The 24122-nt window shown below is 42.1% G+C and overlaps 1 protein-coding gene across 6 annotated transcripts in view; it reads left to right on the forward strand.

Moving 5' to 3' along the window:
- Positions 1 to 24122, forward strand: part of LOC310681506 (catenin delta-2) — a 248418-nt gene that overhangs the window by 107318 nt on the left and 116978 nt on the right. For all 6 annotated transcript variants that reach the window (XM_083449350.1, XM_083449353.1, XM_083449352.1 and 3 more), the window contains one exon: positions 11714 to 11846. In XM_083449350.1, coding sequence (XP_083305476.1) covers positions 11714 to 11846 — 133 coding nt within the window. The remainder of the gene's footprint in view (positions 1 to 11713; positions 11847 to 24122) is intronic.

Below are 24122 nucleotides of genomic sequence, written 5' to 3' on the forward strand. Positions count from 1 at the left end.
TTCCTTTTTCCAAAGGCTATGCCAGCTGGAAAAATGGCTTTAATAATCAAGCAGCTGCAAGAACTGTGGTTTGGAAAGCTTTTCAATACTGTCATACCTCGTGTTGCGAACGTGATCTGTTCAGGAGGCACATTCGCAATCCGCAGCCTGAAGCGCTGCGCATGCGCGTGACTCTATCCGGCGCTTCTGTATATGCGTGTGACATCATTTTGTGTTTCTGCGCATGCGCAAGCGCCGAAACCCGGAAGTAACCCATTCCAGTACTTCCGGGTTAAGCGCAGTCCACAACCCGAAGACGTGCAACCCGCAGCGTTCATAACCTGTATGACTGTAATTGTTTTGATACTTTTGCCCTGCATTCCTATTTTTGCTCTGCTTCTCTGTGATAAAATTAAACTTACGAAAATATAAATCTTAGCGAAAACCACGTTAACAATAAAGCAAAATAACAAAAAAGCAGGTTTTTAAAAAATCATTAAAAAATATATTTGTCACAGCAGACTTAGAAGCATTTTTCTTTTTATGATAAATGTTTGGTGTCATTTTTCAGCATATGGTTCCTACATAAATCTTCTCTCCAAAGTTGCTTGCAGGCAGTATTGCCCGGAAAGGGGTAGATGTTGGTGTCTGTGTTTCTGTATGCCAACTGCTTGATCAGATGCGAATGTTCTGCTCTAATAACGTAAATTAGCCCTAGAAACTAACACATTGAAAATTAACCCTTGCAAGAACTGAAAATAAGGGACCTTTGTCATAAGTGCCCTCACAGCTTCAGCGTAAAAATGGTGTTGGGAAAGTATCCTCGGGATGCCAAATGGTGAGACATACGCTCTTTAAAATGCCTGTGTTCTTTTAATCGACACGCACATGCTCGTTTATAGCAGTTCCTCTCTGAAGCAGTTAACGGCAGAATCCTATGCAAATGAAGACAAATGCTTCTCCCACAGCACTGCAGGCGAGCAACAAATTGCTGGTAATTCTGCTGGGGGGGGGGGACTTTTCACATTTTTATTCGTGTTTTAATCTTTCTTTCAAACATTGTACACTCATCTGCCAAAATACAAAAGGGAGGTTGCATGCTTTACACGCTAATCATATTTAAATTTCATTGGGAATATTCACTCCAGTTGCTACATTGCTTCAGTATTGCAGTCTTAGTCCATACCAGTGGTGTCAGTCTGAAGTTATTATTGTCAAGTCAGTGCACACCACAGCCCTCCAACAGCCCCTACCCAGTGTCTAGGTATAGTTTGAATATAGAGCAGATAGTTAGCTTAAGTTAGCTTAAGAGCAGGCAGTAAGGAAAGAATCTTCTTATCTTGGCTAGCAGTTGGAGCTCTGTTACCACGTTGCAGGTTGGCCACTTATGTCAATATGGTCAATGACCACCCAGCTACAGGGGAGTCCACATGTGGTTACATTCAATGAATATACAATCTGTGTACACATATAGTTGAGCTGCGCACTCAGTCAACACTTGTGCTGTCTAGTATTCACAGGTGTGCTGCTAGCAGAAGGAAACGGCTTCAGTGGCGCTTACGAAAACATGCTGTTAAAGTAATTCGTCTTTGCCGACAATGAGGCATGCTGGGTCTGTTATCCTTCCTTACTAAGACCAGCTTTCAGTGGAAAGAGTTGGGGCAGAATGTCGAACATAACTTTACTGACTTCATTTTCTCGCTTTTGACCGTCAAGTGTCTTCTCTCATTTTGGTGCATAACACTTGACTCAGAAAGGGGAGAGTTGCAGGGAAGGGAAATGAGCAAATTCTTCTCAGTTTCTAGGTAGATGGTAGATGGCTGCTGTTACTCCAGTGAGAATGTTTCCTTGGCAAAAGAAAGAAACAGAGAGATTTGGCTTTAGCTGTAAGATTCTTATGTTGAATCTGGAGTGCTATTCGTGTACTTTCGGGTATTGTTTAGCTGGGGATTGTTGATGTTATAGGCATAATTTTTTGTATCTTTATTGTAGATCTTAATTATGATTTTTGTGTAAATTGTTTGGTTGGTGCATTTTTTGATGTTTTATTTATGGCTACTTTTGTTGTTGTAATTGTGTATTTTTGTCATGTCCTAAGCCGCATTGAGCATGGTTTGAACTATGGAAAGGCCGCATATCAATAAAATGATATATGTATGTATACTTCTTACTTGACTTTTACCATATTCAATGCACTGAAGTTTCAATGTTGATGATTTCTTGTTTCAAATTCACTGTGCGGCACTCTGGAAACCCTTCAGGGTTGAAGAATGAGGCGTGAATACATGTAAATACATTATACAATCAGTGTAACATAGTAAGCTGCCTAATATTGAATCAGACTACTCTCTCAATCTAGCTAAGTTCTGTTTACTCTGAGAGTGGCTCCTCAGGGTCTGAGGCATAAGTCTTCCACATCATCAGCTACCAAATCACTTTTTAACTGGGTGCTCCCCTACTGAGCTATATCTTAGGCTTGCCACATATCTGGAAAGTCCCAGACATACATGGAATATTACAGAAATCGGCTAAATGTCTAAATGTTGGTTATTTGCAAAAAAAAAGTATCTCCACAACTTTGGGCAAAACTAAAAAAAAGTTCAATAACTTTGCCCCCCCGAAAGCTGAACTTTTTCTCTCTCCCCCCCCCCCAAATCATTGGGTTGAATCCAGTGAAGAAGATTAGATCAAAGTATACTTCCATGAGCTGGAGAACATGGTTGATACCTTCTGTCATGATGATTATAAAAACACTCATCCTGAAACTCAAATATATCATAAGAATTAGCATCAAAAGCATAGCCTTGTAACAGGAATTTTAAGTACTCGTTCCCAATTAGCTCAGTGTCATCTGTGTTCATAGTAGCATCTGAATCTTGCTCAAGTTTATGGTGTTATGTTGCATCACTGAGGCCCACTTCTGTCTCTCAGAATTAGACTGTGATTAATTTAGAGTTTTGTATCTTTGGTCTGTCATACATTTTTAATTGTAAGACGCCTCACAACTTTCCGGTGGTGGGCATGTAACAAATGAGATAACAATTGGCTTTGTAATATTTTAACGCTTGTGATGCCAGTGAATGGGGCAAAGACAGAGCCATGTATTGGGCTGGGCAGGGACGTAGTCAGGTCAGCACTTTGTGGATGCGCTGGATTGGTGTCAGCGATGCTAGCATCTATATGGTGGCTCCAGGGCCAGATTAAGGTTTGATGAGATCCTAAGCTACTGAAGGTAATGGAGCCCTTTATATAGCAGGCAAGGCCCATTGCTTACATCATAGGAGCCTACACAACACAAAACACTGTTGCTGTATGTAAAGGTAAAGGTAAAGGTACCTCTGCCCGTACGGGCCAGTCGTGTCCGACTCTGGGGTTGCGCGCGCATCTCACTTAAGAGGCCGGGGGCCAGCGCTGTCCGAAGACACTTCCGGGTCACGTGGCCAGCGTGACAAGCTGCATCTGGCGAGCCAGTGCAGTACACGGAAACGCCGTTTACCTTCCCGCTAGTAAGCGGTCCCTATTTATCTACTTGCACCCGGGGGTGCTTTCGAACTGCTAGGTTGGCAGGCGCTGGGACCGAGCAACGAGAGCGCACCCCGCCGCGGGGATTCGAACCGCCGACCTGATGATCAGCAAGTCATGGTTTTTATCGCTGAGGTTTTTGCTTTGCTTATATTTTTTGTTATTTGTAGTCTGCCTTTTTGTGACGTGCACTCAAGGCATCTTGCAGTACAGAACTATAGATAACAGAAGAAGTCAATATGCAGTCATAAACGGACGTAAAAGCAGCAATTTAACGAAACATCTCAGGTCACAGTTCACCATTTGGCCTCCAGCACGGCCAGCGATTCCAAGAATCATATCCTAAGGACTTAAGCTGGTATTTCCCACACAAATGAAGTTGCAGGATAAATCCCCCCCCCCCGCAAAAAAATCTGGAGTATCAGCAGGAGCTCTGAATGCTCCTCTGATGTTCCCGAGCTCCCCACTCCAATTTACACACACACACACACACACACAGAGAGAGAGAGAGAGAGAGAGAGCCTCAGTCCAGTATACCTGAAGGAGCATCCCCACTCCCATCGTTCTACCCAGACACTTAGGTCCAGCACAAAGGGCCTTCTGGCGGTTCCCTCACTGCGAGAAGCCAAGTTACAGGGAACGAGGCAGAAGGCCTTCTTGGTAGTGGCACCCGCCCTGTGGAACACCCTCTTTTAGAAGACATCTGAAGGCAACCCAGTTTAGGGAAGCTTTTAATGTTCTTAATATTTTGTTGGAAGCTGCCCAGAGTGGCTGGGGAAGCCCAGCCAGATGGGCGGGGTATAAATAATAAATTTATTATTATTATTATTATTATTATTATTATTATTATTATTATTATTATTATATGAACTGAATAAAGGGTGTTGATCAAGGGTGCTTCTAACTATGGCCTGGAAGATACATGACAGAGGTGACTTTGAAGCTGAAAAAAACACCTGACCTATAGTTGCTGAAGAGGTGATTGTGAGATTTGCTTTTAGAGTCAGATTGTAGTAGGTCCTTTATTTGCCATTCCATTTGAACTCATTGGAACCTAGTTAAAAGCCCGTAAAAAGAGACTGGGGGGGGGGGAGAGAAGAAAAGGGTGACCGCCTGTTGGTAAAGTAACTCTTTATAGTAGTTGCAACATTTTGAAGCAAATAAACCTTCCTTTAGTATCTGACCTACAAATAATACTATCATGATATCATGAATATGTTTTTTTAAAAAATAATATTTGCTTGACTTTCACATTTAAGTCTTCTGGTCTGTTTGTCCCATAGCCTGAACCCAGCTACTGTGTGGTAATCGGTGAATAGGGAAAGAAATCTATTAGTCTGTATCCACTCAGTGCTTCATAGTCTGTCTGAAGCCCTATTTGCTTTCTGTTGATCTGTGGAAGCTTGGATATTAAAAGTGACTAATCAGTAACGAGCAAGCAAACAAATAAAAAATTGCAGGCTGTGGAAATTAAAGGAATAAGAAAGGCAGATGCATTTAAGTGGTGGGGATTCTGTAGGAGGTAACATAAAGTTGACACCTTGCACCAAAAGATAATAAAATTAAAAGTGCTAAGCTCCCTAACCTTTTTCTTGGATTGCTCACATGATTAAGCAGCAGAAATGAACAGGGGGATGATTTTGCCTGTGTCTCTTGAGTAGCTGGGGTGCAATGTTGTTCAAGTACAAGGCTGTGGATATTACAGAAACTATTTCAGTGCCTAAAATCCACAAACCCAAGAACGTAAAAACCCACAAGCAGGACTTGAGTGTAACACGTCTCTCCCCACCATAGTATAAACAAATTGGTAAGTTCATAACATTTACCTATAATAAGGTAAAGGGGCCCCTGACCATTAGGTCCAGTCGTCGCCGACTCTGGGGTTGCAGCGCTCATCTCGCTTTACTGGCCGAGGGAGCCGGCGTACAGTTTCCGGGTCATGTGGCCAGCATGACTAAGCCACTTCTGGCGAACCAGAGCAGCACACGGAAATGCTGTTTACCTTCCCGCCAGAGCGGTACCTATTTATCTACTTGCACTTTGATGTGCTTTCGAACTGCTAGGTGGGCAGGAGCAGGGACCGAGCAACGGGAGCTCACCCTGTCGCGGGGATTCAAACTGCCAACCTTCTGATCGGCAAGTCCTAGGCTCTGTGGTTTAACCCACAGCGCCACCCGAGTACCTATATTTACCTATACTAAATCATATTTAATAAATAAAACACCAGTAGAGAAATCCATTTCTTTTCGATCACATTGCACCCTGTAGTGCCTTATATTTTCTACAGCATTTTCTATGATTTTGTACAATTCTGTACATTTAGAAGACCCATGGGTTTCTTAAATAGCACGGATTATATGTTCTTTTGATTCTACTTAACATAGTATGTTTATTCTCTACTCAGAGATGTTGGTACTATTTCCTCATCGCTATTGTTTTAAAAATATGCATCTGAGTAGAAAATGAACAGATTCACTGTTGATAATGTCCGAATATTTCTAAATTATTGAGATGTGCTCCTGATATTTACTTTTAACAGATGCTCTAGAAGAGCTAGTTATCCCCCCCCCCCCAGTTATGACTAATTTAAATCAATGCACATTGTAGTCACGATTGCCAATCAGTCTTGCAAAATAGCCATTTTCTGTAGCATTTATTTCTACTTACAGATACAGTGTATACATTTTTTTAAATATTTTTTTTTATGGTAAAGCAACAGAGGCAAGCAGTGTTATATTCGGACCCGTGAGAAAACGTTAACTAATTCTTTGTATAAGGTCTCTTCATATGTTTGGCTGTTTACAGATTGAAGCTTGGATACTCCCTGATGGCAATGCCATGAGGAAAATTCATATGGTTGGGTCAAGTGGCAGACTTGGAGCAGGAAAGAACCAGTTCGTTTTTTAGGAGGAAACTCCATTTTGGGTTTTCCACATTAGGTGGCAAGAGATCTTGGCCTGGACCTAACCTGTTGACAGTTAGTATGATGAAGAGGTAATATGCAATATGGAAAGTGAAAATAAACAGCTGTTGTAAATGCCTGGTACCTTTTTAAGCGCAGGTGAGCAACTCATGCTTTGGAGAGTAATGTTAGTAAATTTGTAAAGGTATAGGAGGGACGTGGGTGGTGCTCTGGTTAAACCACAGAGCCTAGGACTTGCCGATCAGAAGGTTGGCGGTTCGAATCCCCGCAACGGGGTGAGCTCCCGTTGCTCGGTCCCAGCTCCTGCCAACCTAGCCGTTCGAAAGCACGTAAAAGTGCAAGTAGATAAATAGGTACTGCTCCAGCGGGAAGGTAAACAGCGTTTCCCTGACTGTTAAGTCCAGTCACAGACGGCTCTGGGGTTGTGGTGCTCATCTCGCTTTATTGTCCGAGGGAGCCGGCGTAGTTCGTTTGGCTAGCATGACTAAGCCGCTTCTGGCGAACCAGAGCAGCACATGGAAACTCCATTTACATTCCTGCCAGAGCGGTACCTATTTATCTACTTGCACTTTGATGTGCTTTCGAATGGCTATGTTGGCAGGAGCAGGGACCGAGCAATGAGAGCTCACCCCATTGCTGGGATTCGCACCGCCGACCTTCTGATCGGCAAGCCATAGGCTCAGTGGTTTAGACCACAGCGCCACCCACGCTGTAAATTTGTAAAAAAAATAGTATCTACAACTGTCAGTGACAAATGTTAGATATACCTTGAACGCAATTTACTAAAACTAAATGTGAAAAATTGCTGTGATGCTGGACTGAGCAATAATCCAATAGAATTCTGCCTCTGTTAGATCTTTAACAAAATTAAGTTAAGAGTATTGTGTTTCAACAGAGGCTTTGATCCAGAATTTGTATGACCAGAAACCGGATATTTGCAAGACTTCTCGTCCCACGTGAAAACACACAAATACACAAATGCTCTCTCTCCCCCCCCCCCAAACACTAGGAGACCTTCAGGAAATGATTGAGAGGCAAACTGCCTCCACTCAGTCTTCTCCAGTTCTCCTTTCCTGCTACAGCCCCAGCATATCATATCCCAGTCCTTTCCTGATAGTCTTCCACCCTCTGAGAGAGGTTTTTTAGTGGACTGGAGATGTGGGAAAGCGTAGCTGAGCAAATGGCTTCTGCTCATGCAAACACTGGATTCAAGCCAGAATAGTCCATTGCAATCAATATTTGCAGTACTTGAAAATAGTCCTTTTCCAAAGAAATATTCCCTTAAGTCTCATTAGCTCATGCTCACCATCTTTATTTTAAAACATTTTTTAAAGAAAAATTATAAGAATCTTGTATGCCTAGGGTGTGGGGGAGTCATTAGAGTGGCTTAATTCAACATATTTATCAAGCCATTTAGCTGCAAATTTAACAACAGCTAAAAACAAATTTTAACAATTTTGCAGAGCATCTGCTTATAAAACGGCAATCACATGCCAGTTTCTTACCTGCTTTGATGTTTTAGAATAAAAACAGATTTATTGCAAGCATAAACATATTCTATGAAATTCTTCTCATAACAGCACAGAGGAAATGCATACCACAGGTCTTCTTTAAAAATTCAAAACAAAGAGATGTCCTATGCATTTGGAAAGCTTTGGCTTGCATTCATGTCTCCACATGAAATTTGTGAATTTGACTATCTGTACTACTTCTTGTGCAAGTACTCCTGCTGTTCACTTCCTTTTATTCCCTCAGTAACCCGGAAACAGCTAACACAGAAATCACATTGTATGTAACTTACATGAAGGTTCTTCAAAATGTTTTGGATCAAAGGGGGGGAAGTGTCTAACGCGGCTGTTAGAAGCTGACTTGACCACTTCACAGCCTTCACAGCTAATAGCCAGGAGGTTCAGGGGCTCTACTGAATGGGGTAGGCTTTGAAATAGGGGTCTGAGGGAAAGGTCCCCACCCCCGAAAATCAGACAGAGGCAGCCTCTTCTGATGACTCCTGCTAATGGTAGTTGCCTCCACCAATTTTCCAGAAACCCTGGTCTTCCACCATGCCAAAGCCCATCCCATACATGAGGGTCCCCTACCTTTCTCCAGGGTGGTTTTTTTTGGAGGGGATGGCCACCTTTCACCAGCCCTATATTATACATGCATTTCTATGGCTCCAACCCAATCGGTACAACCACATTTTAAAAAATAGTTTAAATGCCAAGTTTCTGTAGTTTCATGCAAATTTACCAGGTACTTTAAGCCTGTCAAAAGATACATTAAATGGCCACTGGACCAATTTTTGTACATTCTGGGTTGGAGTCTAGCAACATGTTGACAGGAAGAGCTCACTAGCATGGTGAAGTGACTAGATTATTGGGGTTTAAAGCGAGGAATCCAGTTAACCATGAACGTGCATCAGTATGTTATTTTCAGATATTACATTGCCAGTTTGAGTCCTCCATGGCTAACCTTCTGCACAGGGTTGTTCTGAGGCTAAAACACACCAGCATGAGGAAAGACAACAAAATTAAATTGTAGGTGTTGCTTTAAAATAAAACAGAATGGAAAATAAAGATGTTTGTGTATGTAACAGTGGTTCTACTACTCAGTTTTAATTAAACATTCATGGTTGAAACTGCCACTTCATTTCCTCTATTTAAAGAGATGCAGATGTATGAGTTACTCATGCAGTAGGAGTTCACAAGTTGTCAGTTCATTTAGACTAAACTCGTATTGAAACGCAAAATCTGTCAGCTGTTAAAATCACTGTTTAGTAGAGACACAGGCTGTGTACGCATGCCCATTTACTCTGGCTCCAGTGCGCTCTCGCTGCTGGCTTTTCAATCGATGATGCAGAGCTTTCCTGTAATTTCTTGAGAAATACTGCTGGTTTTGATGCACTTTCCCTCAAACTAAACTCCAATCCGAAAGGAAAACTTAAGTTACATTCACTTTGCAGTTAAGCTGAGGTGTGTACATTTCAGAAAGTCATTGTACATGTGTGGATGACAGCTCAGGCACAGGTGACAGGATCGTGAAAAGGGGTTGGAGGAGTTGGTGACCGCCTCTCTGGTGTGTACAACAACTTGAAACTCAGTGGAGGAGAACCACCTCACTGCCTTTTCAGCCGCTAATGTGTACATAGCCATGGAGAAATCTAAGTAATTGCATCGAAGCAGAATATTCGGACTGAAAACTTGGCCTGAAATTTCATCTCTGGTAAGAATATAACAACAGAACAGTTGCCAACCTGAGTAGCCAGTTAGTCCTTGTGGTGAATAATGTTGACTGTTATTTCTGGAAAGTTCTGTACCTCAGGAGTAGGAAAACAGGCAGCAGATTTGCAGCAATCCTGCAGTTTTGTATGTAATCGCAACTTTAACCACACACCCCATTAGCTTTATTTAGTCATGATTTCTTTGTTTGATGTTTGGTGGAAGATAACCAGAAGTGCAACTATAACTCTGTGAAAACATGAGAAATGATTAAATTTAATGTGAGTCAAATACATATCTCATCCTTTTCTGCAAAGGAGATTTAAGAATTTTCTGCAGTCCTGCTACTTTTGATTTCTTCAAAAGAAGAGATACATATTGTTCATATACATTTTTCTAGAGGCCAAGCATTAATTAAGGCACTAATAAACTGTTCTAGGTTGTATCCAACTCTATGCATGCAGAATTCTGTTCATGTAACAGGACTTATCCTTCCCCCCCCCCCCTGCACGCCCTCAAAAACTGCTCAGAGGCATCCTCCAACCTTCTGGAGCAGATTATGAGGGTGGGAATGAGTTGGAAGGGACCACAAAGGTCATCTAATCTAACCCCCTATGTTGTAGAAGTCTGCTGCACTAAGGGAACAGCAACACTCAATATGACCCTATAGGTTTGCTTTGATATACTTGTTCTAAACTCCCCATTCAACATCCCACGCAAGCAAAAATTAACAGCCTTTATAGCAATTCTGAAGGACGCTTATCCATTTGGGTTGTTGAAATAGAAGTTTAGTTATATTGCGCTGGGTCCAAACTTAGTAGACACATTAAAATTAACAGAATTTGGTAGTTCTGACTAACTTGGGTCCAGTTGCTTTCAGGGGGTTCTGTTCCAATTATGACTAAGTCGGGTTCCAGCCCATTGTCCTGAGCACCTTTGGTCTTGCATGCTCATCTTCAAATTAGTTGTTGCAGTAACCGTCCAACTCTTCCTCAGACAGTCATCATCCTCTGAACTTATTTCCTGGTTTTCATAGTTTGGGAGTTTGCACATATCCATGGACATAAACCCGTTTCTCAAGCAGACACATTTTGACAGCTCTCACTTCTGGGTGCAGCTGGAGGTTAGTGATAGATCAGGTTCTGATAGATGCTTCACCTACTTTTGATTTTGTGCTGCTTCTTGACAATTGCTCCATCCTTCGTTGCGGCTCAGTGCCATGTTCATGTCCCCTTCCTCCTCTCTAGAGGTAGTGAGGGGTGGGGTTATAACACAAATAACAAGCAAATGGTGGTGGGGATGAAGTGTTTGGTTGTGGCTTGTGATATAGAAATATGGATATTGAGCATAGGTTGGCACACAAGAAGTCACGAAGTGTACCAAGTGCTCATGGTGCATCCAGGTAAATAATGTGAGAAAACAGTGAGCACATTTGTAACTTGGATGCGTTTCCAAACTTGATTCAACCCTGGGATATTTTCCTGTAAGAACACTGTATTGGTCCAATCTAATTTAAGATAAGGAGCATGAGGATTTTGCATGCTGGTAGGCATAGTGCCAGTCTCAAGGCTCTGAACTAAGGAGAACTGGCATCCCACAGTTAGCTCAAGTTCTTTGTTGCAGTCCTGTGGAGCGCTTTAGGTAATGCCCATCCTCTGATACTGCTTGTCTCCCAACTCCCAGCCCAGATCTGGTACTTGGGATAGGCTCTGTTCATCGTCAGTGAGAAAGCATGGTTGTGCATAATGGCTGTGTTTCTGTATGTTTTTTTGTTTCCTTAATCTTTATCAGGGCTTCCTATAGTGCATTTCATTTCTATTATTTTTGAATAATAGAACTTTGAGAAAACTAATCTAGCCAAAGTTACCTTTTTCTAATCACCGTGGTTTTTAAATTTCTGGGTAGTCATGATACTGGTTACCGTCTACCTTCATTATGGCAGTGATACCAACAACAAAAAACCCTACACATTTCCTGAGCTTGGTGCATTAAAACTATGGGCATGGAACAAGTATAGGTGCTGCTGTCGTCACGAGAGCAACTGCTAAATCCCTTCTCGTTTCTTTGTGCACAGAGAGTTTGGATGGAGAGACCCGGAACTTCCAGAAGTCATTCAGATGTTACAGCATCAGTTCCCCTCAGTACAATCCAATGCTGCTGCCTACTTACAGCACCTCTGCTTTGGAGACAATAAAATAAAAGCTGAGGTAAGAGAATCAGTTGTTTAAAACATGTGCGTATGTGTGTTGTACAACATATGTATGCTAAACCACTGTTGAAATTCTGAGCTGCCTTTTTCTTCATGGAGAACTCCAGGAGAACTTCCTAACTGTGCTGTGGCTTACTCTGTGCCAGTGTGGTGTAGTGGTTAAGAGCAGTAGTCTTGTAATCTGGTGAACCGGGTTCGATTCCCTGCTCCTCCACATGCAGCTGCTGGGTGGCCTTGGGCTAGTCACACTTCTCTGAAGTCTCTCAGCCCCACTCACCTCACAGAGTGTTTGTTGAGGGGAGGAAGGGAAAGGAGAATGTTAGCCGCTTTGAGACTCCTTAGGGTAGTGATAAAGTGGGATATCAAATCCAAACTCCTCCTCCTCCTCCTCCTCCTCCTCCTCCTCCTCCTCCTCCTCCTCTTCTTCTTCTTCTTCTTCTTCTTCTTTGTTGCCTTTTTGTGAGGCACACTTCATGAACTGAGTTTTTTTGGGGGGGGGCTTTTTATTCTGTCATTGGGCTGTGTACCAAATTTCAGATTTCTCTCTGTTGTGGAAGTACCTTAAACTTTTTTGATATCACCTTACATAAAGCTTTTAGTTACAGGCAGGTAGAGGAAAAGGTAACCTCAGAACTATTGTTCATATAGCTATTTCCAGAGCATGGGGGAGGCAGGTGAGCACTGTAATAACAATTTCTTGATCATATGTGTATTCCCTCTCATTAAAGACATGTGTATTGTTATTAAAGCAATGTTTCCTTGATTGGTTGGACTACAACAAGCCATACCTCCTGGGAACGGTCACATTCACACAAAATTATTTGAATCAGTTATAATTTTTGTATTGTAGTTATATTGAAAGTTATAGTTAGCCTGATGCCCTCCTCTCCCATATCTCTGTTGAAATAAATTTGTGTTTTGTTTTGTTTTAAAAAAGGATTTGCACCAGGGTCAAATGTGTTACAACCTCATTTTCGCCAACATTTACTGTTTCTGCTTAGCATAGATTTTTCCTAAAAGATGCATCTTTGCCTTTAGCCTGGCTTCATTCATAACGATGGCTTGAGGACTTTCATCACTTGCTGACTCCATAGAAGTGCATTCTGCCCCTGACCATACTGATTGCAGTGTGCATCTGCTGTGACCATCGGAATTGTAGGAGGAACATGTCTCTGGACCTCCATTTGATCCCTGTAATTTAGGATGGTTGTGTGTGTTTAGGCACGGAGCCATTTGCCTATGTGGACCAAATGATGAAAAGACTAAAAGGATTGTATTTTTTTAAAGTCTTCACATCATAGAGTTAGAATGGAATCCCTTGAGCACTAGCAAGTATACATATGGAAAGTTGTTAATTTGTCAACTAACTTCAAAAAGTCCCTTAGGATCCTAGCTTTTGATGAGCTGACCCATCCACTTTGCTTATTGGATTTTTAATATGTAAACAAGATTCTTCATAGCAATTAGAGTTGTGTCTGCAAGGTCAGAAAATGTGGTTTTACTTGCTTCTTCCTTTGGCTGCAGTGAACCAGTAACTGTGAAGCCATTGCTTGCATATATTGAGTAAAACACACCGTTGTGGAATGTGATTTTTTTGTGCTGATACAACATCTTTCTCACTAACCATAACCTGCAGTTGTACATGCTTTTCCGCCATTATGTATGAGCCCTTTGTCATTTTTTGAGACCTGTACTATGCTTCTGATGCACAATGCCCTGGTTTTGGGCCACTTTAGTCCCACTGGAAATCAATTTCAATGGCACTAAAATGACTTTAATCCTAACATTCTAGTTGAACCCACATATGGGTTGCAGGCTCCTTTTTTCGCCCCTCTGGACCTATACTTCCTAATTTTTAAAATGCTTTTCTCTACTCAGTTGCTTAGTGCAGTTTGCAGCAAATGACTATTCTGAAATCACAATTGGAGGGGGAAATAAGTAGAAAATCATTTTTTTGTCTATAATCAGTAACGATGATTCAAGCTGTTACGTGCAACTATAACAAGCAGTAAGAGCTCTTTGCACTTCAGTACAATTTGTAAATTGCTGGTTTCTCTTTTAGGTAAAATTGTGTTCGTAATCTTCTCCCGCCCTCCCCACACACACAAGGAAAAGAGACTGTAGCTTGAAATACATTGCCCCTGTTTGGGTGACTTCTTGGCTGTCGAGTTAGATTCCTGGATCCCAATATATGAAAAGGACACTTGGCAGAAATGATGATTGTTTCCTGGGCAGGAGCCTCAAGCTGGTTCCTTAGGTGTCAAAAACCATTAACTTACTCACAAAACACCCCTCATGTTTGCTTTTGTTGATTTCATCTGGAAGGATTTTAATTTTTCCTTTCCAGCTCTTACAATGAAGCATAAATAATTTAAGTGAACTAAATGATTACCATTAGGATCAACTGCATTAGGAAAATACACCCCCACCTTGCTATGTTTAAATATTGCCAGTACTTTTTTAAAAAATTGGCAAAAACGACACCGCTGACATTGGTTGCCATATATCTGGATTTCCCTACACATTTAGCCAATTTTCGCCTGGACACCGCTTGAGGCTACAGTATTTCGGATATGTCCACAACTCACATGGTGAGTTCTGGCACTTCTTTTTCTAGAAAAATAGCCCTGCACATCATTTCCCTACTTTTGTATATTGTGTCTATTTGAACACACACACACACACACACACACACACACACACACAATTAAACTGTAGTCAATAACTAAGATCATGGCCACTGGGCCCATCACCTCCTGGCAAATAGAAGGGGAAGAAATGGAGGGAGTGAGAGATTTTACTTTCTTGGGTTCCATGATCACTGCAGATGGTGACAGCAGTCACGAAATTAAAAGACGCCTGCTTCTTGGGAGAAAAGCAATGACGAAACTAGACAGCATCTTAAAAAGCAGAGACATCTAATTAAATGAAGCGGTACAATGAAAAAACCAAAACAGCGGAAAGAGTACAATATACAGACAAATCTGCACTCCATGGGGGGGGGGGGAATCTGTTTTCTGACATGAATGAGGATCGCAGAACCAGAGTCAAAACGTGGAGGAAAAAATCGGATATGGAATTATGAAAAACATTGAGGATTGTGAGAGGCAGGACTATGATGTTGAAAGCGCTTCGAAATTCAGACCGTGGGAAGCCAAAACAAAAATTATTACAATTTGGAAGACAATTGGACTTTTTTATTTTTATTGGATTTGATATGATATGATAATTGGATGTTTTTATTGGAAAATTAATAAACGCTTAAAAAAAAAAAGCAGAGACATCACCTTGCCGATGGTTTTCCCATTATTGATGTATGGAAGTGAAAGCTGGACCATAAAGAAGGCTGATCGCCGAAGAATTGATGCTTTTGAATTATGGTGCTGGAGGAGACTCTTGAGAGTCCCATAGACTGCAAGAAGATCAAACCTATCCATTCTGAAGGAAATCAGCCCTGAGTGCTCACAGGAAGGACAGATCCTGAAGCTGAGGCTCCAATACTTTGGCCACCTCATGAGAAGAGAAGACTCCCTGAAAAAGACCCTGATGTTGGGAAAGACTGAGGGCTGTGGAAGACAGGAGTGCCTGGCATGCCCTGGTCCAAGGGGTCACGAAGAGTCAGACACGACTAAACAGCAACAACAATAACTGATTTTCATATAACGTGGTAGCCCTGTATACAGTGTTTAGTGTTGAAAGGGAACGGATGAGAGATTTTTCAGCTGAAGGGCTGCAAGCGAACAGAATTGGTTTGGTGAAATGACAGGCTGTTTGAGGAGGTTGTCAGCTGCCCAGGAAAAGTTGCTTAAACTAAGAACAATTCTTGTCATGCCTCAAATCTTCCTTACTAGGAAGGAAAAGCAAGGAGAGATGGGGAGTGGTGGAAAGGGCACTATGTATTTTAGAAAACTTAATACATAACTCTTTTTTTCACTCTTGTTAAAAACAAGGGCCATTCTTCTGAAGCAATTCCTTGTGGTTTTAAAGACACGTAAGTCTTTTGTATGAGGTCACCCAACAAAAGAATTGAATTGTTCAGTTTTCACATGCCAATATCATTTTGTTCTGAAAGAAAATGTCAGCCTGTCATTGGTAGCAATGATACAGCAGGTCATGTAAGGTTGTGGCTTCCTGTATGCTAGAAAATTAATATCACCTATGAAAGCCACAATAGCAGCAGTTTGGGTAAGGGTGTGAAATAAGGGTCCAATAGCCAGTGAACTCTTCATCCCATTTCTTTGGCTTCCTTACATCCTTAACAGACACCTCTCTAAGTGACAGTAGTGGTTTCATTCACTTCATGCTTTTTTTGTTGCCATGTCGTGTTATTTCATTATCAACTACTTAATGTTTTAAAAATCTGTAAGCCATATACAATATAAATGCAAGCAATATCATTAAAATCAAGTGAACGCATGATGGAAACTGGAAACATTTTCCTATACCCGTTTTCTGTTAAAACTATAGCCTCTGCTAGTTTTACTCTAGTAGGTTGGCACAGTTTGTGGCCCTTAAAGCCAAATATGGCCCACTAGCAATGAAGGGTCTGCAAGATACTTGTCAACTCCCATTTTTCGTACTTGCATACCTATAGGAAAAATAAGTTTGTGATGAGTTCTTTAGACCTTCTACAGAGATTCAAGTAAAACTAGGAAGGGATGTTGTGTTTAAAATGAGTTTTAGCTATATTTTGGAGATGGGTTGCAAACAGTTTTGGATTTCCATGAAAAACCAGCAAACACATACCATCAAATCTGAGCATAGATTTCCGGCAAATGTCTGGTTTCCAAGCTGTGTTGCGTATGAAAGAGAACGGTTGGCCCATGATATATACAAAAGCCACCTTCCTTGAACATCTTTTTCTGGGAATATGGAGACTTTTCTTTAGTGGGTACATCTCAGCAGAAGTACAGGCTGCATATGTACCTTTAGGGCAAATACAAAGAACATTTTTCCCATTGAAGAATTTGGGGTACTTGTTATTTAAAGGTTGTTGCAAATTGTAATTCTGTAAAGGATAAACTATAGCGACCAGAATTCCTGGGGGGGGGGGGGTGATTCATATGTGCTTTAAAGGTACAGTGTGTATGATGTCCCTGTTTGAGGAAGGGGAAGGGAATGCCTTTGCCTCCTTGTCAACCCAATGAGGATCCCAATGAGGCCTTTCCTTCAAAGGAAGGGGCAACATTAGAGCTTCCAGGGACCTTGCAGGAGCAGTCAAGTTTCCTTGCCCTGTCAGTTGCATGGCTATTGTCCATATCGTCATGGCAACAGATTTCCCTTCCTTCATCCATCTAACTTGACTAAGGAGTTTACGTGCGACACTTCTCCATCACTGCTTCTTAAATCTTGGAATAAGCAAGATCGAGTCTTTTGTAATAGAAACGAAATGATTGTAGCCCAATGTTTAAACAAAATGTGTATCCCTATAACTTGCCCACTCACAACAATCTAGAAAAGTTGACGATCTTCAGATTTTCTTTGTTTATTTATGAATGAGACTATTCGTTCCTTCGAATGCTCTGTTACGATTGCAACGTTAAACAATCTCATTACAAGATTTGCTGATTTTGCAGGGTTCTCATTCTCCAGATCATTTGTTTTATATTCCCCCAGAATGACTGTCCTAAAAAGTCAGCCCATGGAGCATGCTTATTTTTAATTATAATCATTATTATTTCTGTTGATTCCCCCCGTCCCATTTTTTTTAATTGAAAAAATGTTTTAACTTCTAGGATTTTGCTGTCATCTTGGAGCCTCTTGAGGCTGACATATACCTTTTTTTTTTGCCATTGTTTTGATGAGATTCTTGTAGAGAAATTAGCTATGCTTGTTTTATGAAAGCACACTAATCAAACTCTTAAGCCATATTTTTGTCTTAGACTTCTGTCTCTCTTGGACTTCAATTGCACTTCTTGGGAAGCAAAACTGTGATGTACCAGGACTGTTCCCCTGGATAGGAACAAATTTTGATCACACCTTGAGATTATCAAGGAGCAGTGTTTTTTGTAAAATAAATGAATAAATAAATAATCAGGTGCTATATTGATAAAAAGTCATGGGTGCCAGCACAAAATGGCTGTCAAGGGCAGCAAAGAGAGAGACGAGAGAGGGGCCTCTCTATACTGATGAGTTCTATCACCCAAAAAAGTCCTTGTGAGGAGACCTTAGCCATGAGCCAGGTTCAAGCAACAACCTTACCTCAGCTCAGCTCGGCAAATACCTGAAAGAGACTTTTCAGGAGCAAAGCTGTTATGAATGAATCACTGGGACCTGAATATTCCCACAATCTATTAAGCCATAGTTTGGCTTACTGTGTCATATGAAGCACGCCATTCTCTCTCCCACCCCCTTTCAACGTAACATTTTCCAAAGTGGGTTTACAATCCAGATAACGATACCAACCTGGAGGGCTGCTTTTTGTGAGAATGTATGTGGAAGACTTAAAACTAGAGTTAAATAAATGATTATTTATCATTCTCTATTGATGTGCAGTTCCTGTTAGCTGTGCTTCTCAATCTTATCCGACTTTGAAATTGTGCCTTCTCCTCCACCCTACAGAAAGAGCAAATCATTTGTGATTTCTCCTGTTTACCTCACCTGTACATCACGCCAAAACAGCTTTTACATCACCAGAACCAAAACTCCTTGTTTGTTCTGGTGAGGCTCTTTGCAGACCTAGCAACTGCCAGATCAGACACTGGTTGTAATCAATAACAGTTTTGCCAGATTAGTTCTCTGTGTGTAGATAATTTGCTGTAGCTCTATTCCATAATTATATTAGCTGGTATGATTTGAATTCTTAAGGTATGGAAGAACCAATTTTGCAATTCATAGCCATTAAAATAAATTAGATCTTGGAACTGACTTGAACAGAGTGGGGATTACAGTCGTACCTTGGATCTCAAACGCCCTGGAACTCAGACGTTTTGGCTCCCAAACGCCTCAAACCCAGAAGTGATTGTTCTGGTTTGCAAAAGTTCTTTTGGAACCTGAATGTCTGACGGAGCTTCCGCGGCTTCTGATTGGCTGCAGGAGCTTCCTGCAGCCAATCAGAAGCCACAATTTGGTTTTGGAAGTCAAACGGACTTCCGGAACGGATTCTATTCAACTTCCAAGGCACAACTGTATATGAATTGCACATGTATTATGGGAGATACCCAACAAAATCATTCTGCAAGTGCAAGGACTCTTGGCTGTGCAACAGAACCCCTCTGTTCTGGATTTACCCCCAACCCTCTGGAGCAAATGGGGGGCACAAAGAGAGGGAGGGGTATTTCTGTTATGCAATCAGAAATCCTTACACAAAGGGGACTACTTCAATAGTTGCATTGGATGTATACTTTATTAACAACTACAGCCGCAGTTTCCAATACATTCTCAAATTCAAAATAGCACTTGCAATTCCACTAGAATTATTCACTATATTTATAACATCGGAGAGCATTAATCTGCATCATTTGCCAATATTTTTCTAAGGAAAAGCCATTATTTGTGGACCTCAGCTTGAAACAAGGCACCTTGAGCATACCATTTAGCAACGCTTCCAAGAGCCTGGAGTGTAATTCCTCATTTATCTTAGTGAATTAGTTCATGCAGCACAATTATGTGACATTTGGTTCCTTAGATGATGATAAAGTGAATACTTCATTTCATGTGTGACCTTTACATTCTTCAACTTTGAGAACGAATAAATGTCATCATGTGCAGTGTAGTGTAGACAAAATCTAAACATTATATCTCTGAAGAGAATAGATATTTCATTCTCCGTGCCATGTCAGTGATCAACATTTTATCAATTAAGCGTTTATAAAATCATTTGTCACTTGAGATTGTGATTTGTTTAAGTTATGAAGCATCCTTGTGGAATTAGGCAGTGATATTAAGGTTATAGATATACGAACAAATAAATCTATGTAAGTGAAATAGTAACAGATGAAAATGGGAGCTGAATATAAATATAAACAGGTGTGTTCAATTAGAATTTATTTCCTTCATAGCTGAGTTGAATAAAGAGTAGTTAGGTATTCAACCAGGTTTTAGAATGCTTATAGGTGGGGATACTCTATAGCAAACTCGGCCCTCCAGATGTTTTGGGACTACAGCTCCCATCATCCCTGACCACTGGTCCTGTTAGCTAGGGGTGATGGGAGTTGTAGTCCCAAGACATCTGGAGGGCCGAGTTTGCCTATGCCTGCTCTTCACGTTGGGCTTTAGAAATGGAAGGAACTGAGTTCTGCATCAGGGCTGCTGTCAGGAGTGTGCCAGCAATAAATCACATGGAGTAACTCTTTATTAGAAGAAACAAGGTCTGCTCAGAAATGCCAGGCCTAATGAGCCCAGCAACTCTTCTTGGTAGGTCTTACCCCAACGAGACAGTTGTGGAGACTGAAGGTCCCTGTCTACTCACAACAACCTAAGTCTCCTCTCCTGGGTCCTTCCCAAGCAATCTGAGACTACTGTGGCATGCCTGCCTTTGCTTTTCCCACTTCAGACCTCTCCTGATCCTAGGAGATCAGGGGGAGGGAGCTTTTCACAGCAGGAGGAGGAGACACCCTGACTTCTTCACCAGTCTGACTCATCTCTGCCTCTTGGCCTCCCTTCTTTCCTGCTTCCGCTTCTGATTCTGGACTTGTCTCTGCCACAGACTTTCCCTGTGCACTAAAAGCTGTTACCTCTTCAGCATCAGACATGTCCTCCACCAAATTGTCTCCTTTTTCTCCCTTTGACCGCTCATTGTTGTAGCACCACCAATCCCCAGGCTCAGCCTTCTTCTCTTGGGTTCCTCAGCTGTGCCTCTCACCATTCCTTTCTGTCCAGCTAGTCCATGACAGCTTCCTTTTGTGGATTATGAAATTTTTTTCTTGATTCGCCTATCCTGGGTAAGTCAGAGTATGGCCATGCAAACACGCTGGCTCATGCCCACTTTGCTACCTCCTGGGCTTTTTGGGTCAGCATGGTGTGGTAACTAAGCCAAGGTATGTCTTAGGCTTAGTATGTTGTCTGAAACTAGGATCATGGTTAAGGTCTTCCCTCCTTAATCTGTAGCCAAAGTTTGCCCATAAAGTTTGTGGTTAAGGAGGAGAGGCCAGGTTTGGACAACATGCTAAGCCAGACCTTGCCTTAGCTGGCATCCTGAACTCACCTAAAAACCCTGGGAGAAGCAAGCCCTCCACAGGGCTAAGCCATGATTTGGATTAGTGTTGCATACAAGCAGCGACCAATTTGTATGGGGTTATATTTCAAGGCGGGACACGGGTGGCGCTGTGGGTTAAACCACAGAGCCTAGGACTTGCTGATCAGAAGGTCAGTGGTTCGAATCCCCACGATGGGGTGAGCTTCCGTTGCTCAGTCCCCGCTCCTGCCAACCTAGCAGTTCGAAAGCATGTCAAAGTGCAAGTAGATAAATAGGTACCGCTCCGGCGGGAAGGTAAACGGCGTTTCTGTGCGCTGCTCTGGTTTGCCAGAAGTGGCTTAGTCATGCTGGCCACATGACCCAGAAGCTGTACACCGGCTCCCTCGGCCAATAAAGCAAGATGAGCGCCACAACCCCAGAGTCAGCCACGACCAGACCTAATGGTCAGGGGTTCCTTTACCTTTACCTTACTATATTTCAAGGTACCACGTACTTATGTGAAATCGTGGATAATTGGAACACCCATTGCAAAAGCCTGCAAATACCTTGTTCTGCCCCTTTTGGTGTTTCTTTTGTGACAATTTTGAGTCACATCTGGGTTTGGCATGAGGAGCATGTGTGTGGTCATGCACATATCAGACACGCCTAAAACAACTGCTGCCTGTACAAACAAGGCCAAATAGTCTCTCTCCCCACATCCCTTCCACAGAGATGTTAAGACTGTCCTACTTGACCCCGCTTTTGGTCACTAGACATAACTTATATGTAGCATCAGTTATAACTCATGCTCCTGAATGTGCAAATTTCCTAGGCTACACATTAAAGAACAAAGAGCTCATCCTATTTTTCTGGACAGGTTCAGCATGCAAAGTACAATTGTTTTTAAACTTCACTGAAATATTGTATATAAAGCAGTAGCTGGATTCATTTAAATTATGTGCATTAATTGTTTTCAGTGTTAGTGTAGTTACCTAATCTAATGCCTTCTTAATTACAGTTTTGCAAATCTGTTTTTAAATGGGATCTGGGTTTCAAATCCCAATTTAGATTTCCTAAACAAATTAGACATTTTGAACTATTGCAGTAATTTGCATACCATTCCCCTCTTATTTTGAGCTTAAATTGATCCAGCACTTTTTGTAACCTGCAACAAATTACTATACTAATGAAGCTAAATGAAGTCATGATGTTGCAGATAAATGGGTTTCCAATAAATCTCACCTACATTTTCTCCTCAAAGAGATCGCATTGTGTGCCGTTCCTCTCCCTTTCCTATCTATGCTTCTCTAGATCTAGAATTGGGGTATGTTTTCCTTAAATTCTAGGGGCCAGACTAGTATTATTTTTTTTAATGCTTTCTCTTAAAATACAGAATTTACCACTTCTTCTTCTTGTTGTTGTTCCTCTTGGCTTAGTCATGTATCTAAGCCAGGAGGTTGGCAAAGTAAGCTTTGGTAGGAACACAACTACATATTAGATCTAGCCCCATGATTATAATGCTACCCATCTCCTGGATTTTCACCCTTCATGCAAGGTACTGCTTCAGAAAGGGAGCTGGAGGCCGGGGTGATATCTGACTTGATCAGACTTTTGTACTCTGAACCCCTCCGAGCTACTTTCTCACGTGTTGAAGAAAACGTGTGGATTCTTCTCTCAGCAAACAAACAGGTTGGGGCTGGGGCATTTGGGCAAAGAGTCCACCAAGCCAGCTGCGGCTGCTTTTCATGAAAAACCAAAGAGAAAACATTGCAGAACAGAACACGCGTAAGTGTCTCATGGGAAGAAAAACATACAATTAGACTGAAGCTGTGCATTTGGTATCAGAGTGGCCGATGGATTATCCTAACACATTTATGTGGTTTTCTTTTTAAAAGTAGGCATGGAAGCCTAAAAAATGTTCTGAAAGAAAAAGAGTTTTGAGGGCGGAAAAGCTCTTTCCCCTTTAGAATGTCCTATTTGACCCAGACGGTAGAAGAGTATTACCGATTGGGAGCCGCCCAGAGTGGATGGGGAAACCCAGCCAGATGGGTGGGGTATAAATAATAAATTACTATTATTATTATATTATTATTATTTTACCAATATTGGGGATATTCCAGAATCTCCCATCTGTCCTTTCCTTGAAAGTACAGGCTGAGTGAGATCCTGAGTACAGCGGTACCTTGACTTACAGATGCTTCAGGTTCCAGACCCAGAAATAGTGCCTCGGGTTAAGAACTTTACTTCAGGATGAGAACAGAAATTGTGTGGTGGCAGGGGGCCTCCTTAGCTGAAGTGGTACCTCAGGTTAAGAACGGACCTCCAGAACCAATTAAGATCTTAACCCGAGGTACCACTGTATTGATAAAACATGGCGTGTTTGGTGACCATGAGACCAAGACTTGGTCTTTCTGTTTTGGCTGCAGTTGTATGCACACTTGAGAGTACACCCCATTGAACACAACAATGGAAGCATTCAAGTAATTAATGCATGGCACCGGGCTGCTACTGTGTTAAAAAGTAGTGTCTGATAAGGGTCAAAGGATCCAACGGGGTGGGGGGAATGGGGATTAGAAATTCCATGTAGGAAGGGCCGGTTCCTTGTCCCTTAAAAAGGTAAAGGTAAAGGTACCCCTGCCCGTACGGGCCAGTCTTGACAGACTCTAGGGTTGTGCGCCCATCTCACTCAAAGAGGCCAAGGGCCAGCGCTGTCCGAAGACACTTCCGGGTCACGTGGCCAGCGTGACATCGCTGCTCTGGCGAGCCAGAGCCGCACACGGAAACGCTGTTTACCTTCCCGCTAGTAAGCAGTCCCTATTTATCTACTTGCACCCAGGGGTGCTTTCGAACTGCTAGGTTGGCAGGCGCTGGGACCGAACAGCGGGAGCGCACCCCGCCGCGGGGATTCAAACCGCCGACCTTTCGATCGGCAAGCCCTAGGCACTGAGGCTTTAACCCACAGCGCCACCCGCGTCCCCTCCTTGTCCCTTAGTACCTGCCAGATGCCATGTGCAGGGTTTCAGCCGCAAGAATACAGGGGTAACTCTCGCTCTGAAAAGGCATATCCAAAGGAAAAGGATGTGGTGTGATTTATGAAGGAAGGACATCCAGGAAGAAGAAAAGCACATGGAATATGTCGAGTTGTTTCTTCTTTTGGTC

This window comes from Podarcis tiliguerta (assembly GCF_965153285.1).
Source record: "Podarcis tiliguerta genome assembly, chromosome: 7".
NCBI classification, from domain to species: domain Eukaryota; kingdom Metazoa; phylum Chordata; class Lepidosauria; order Squamata; family Lacertidae; genus Podarcis; species Podarcis tiliguerta.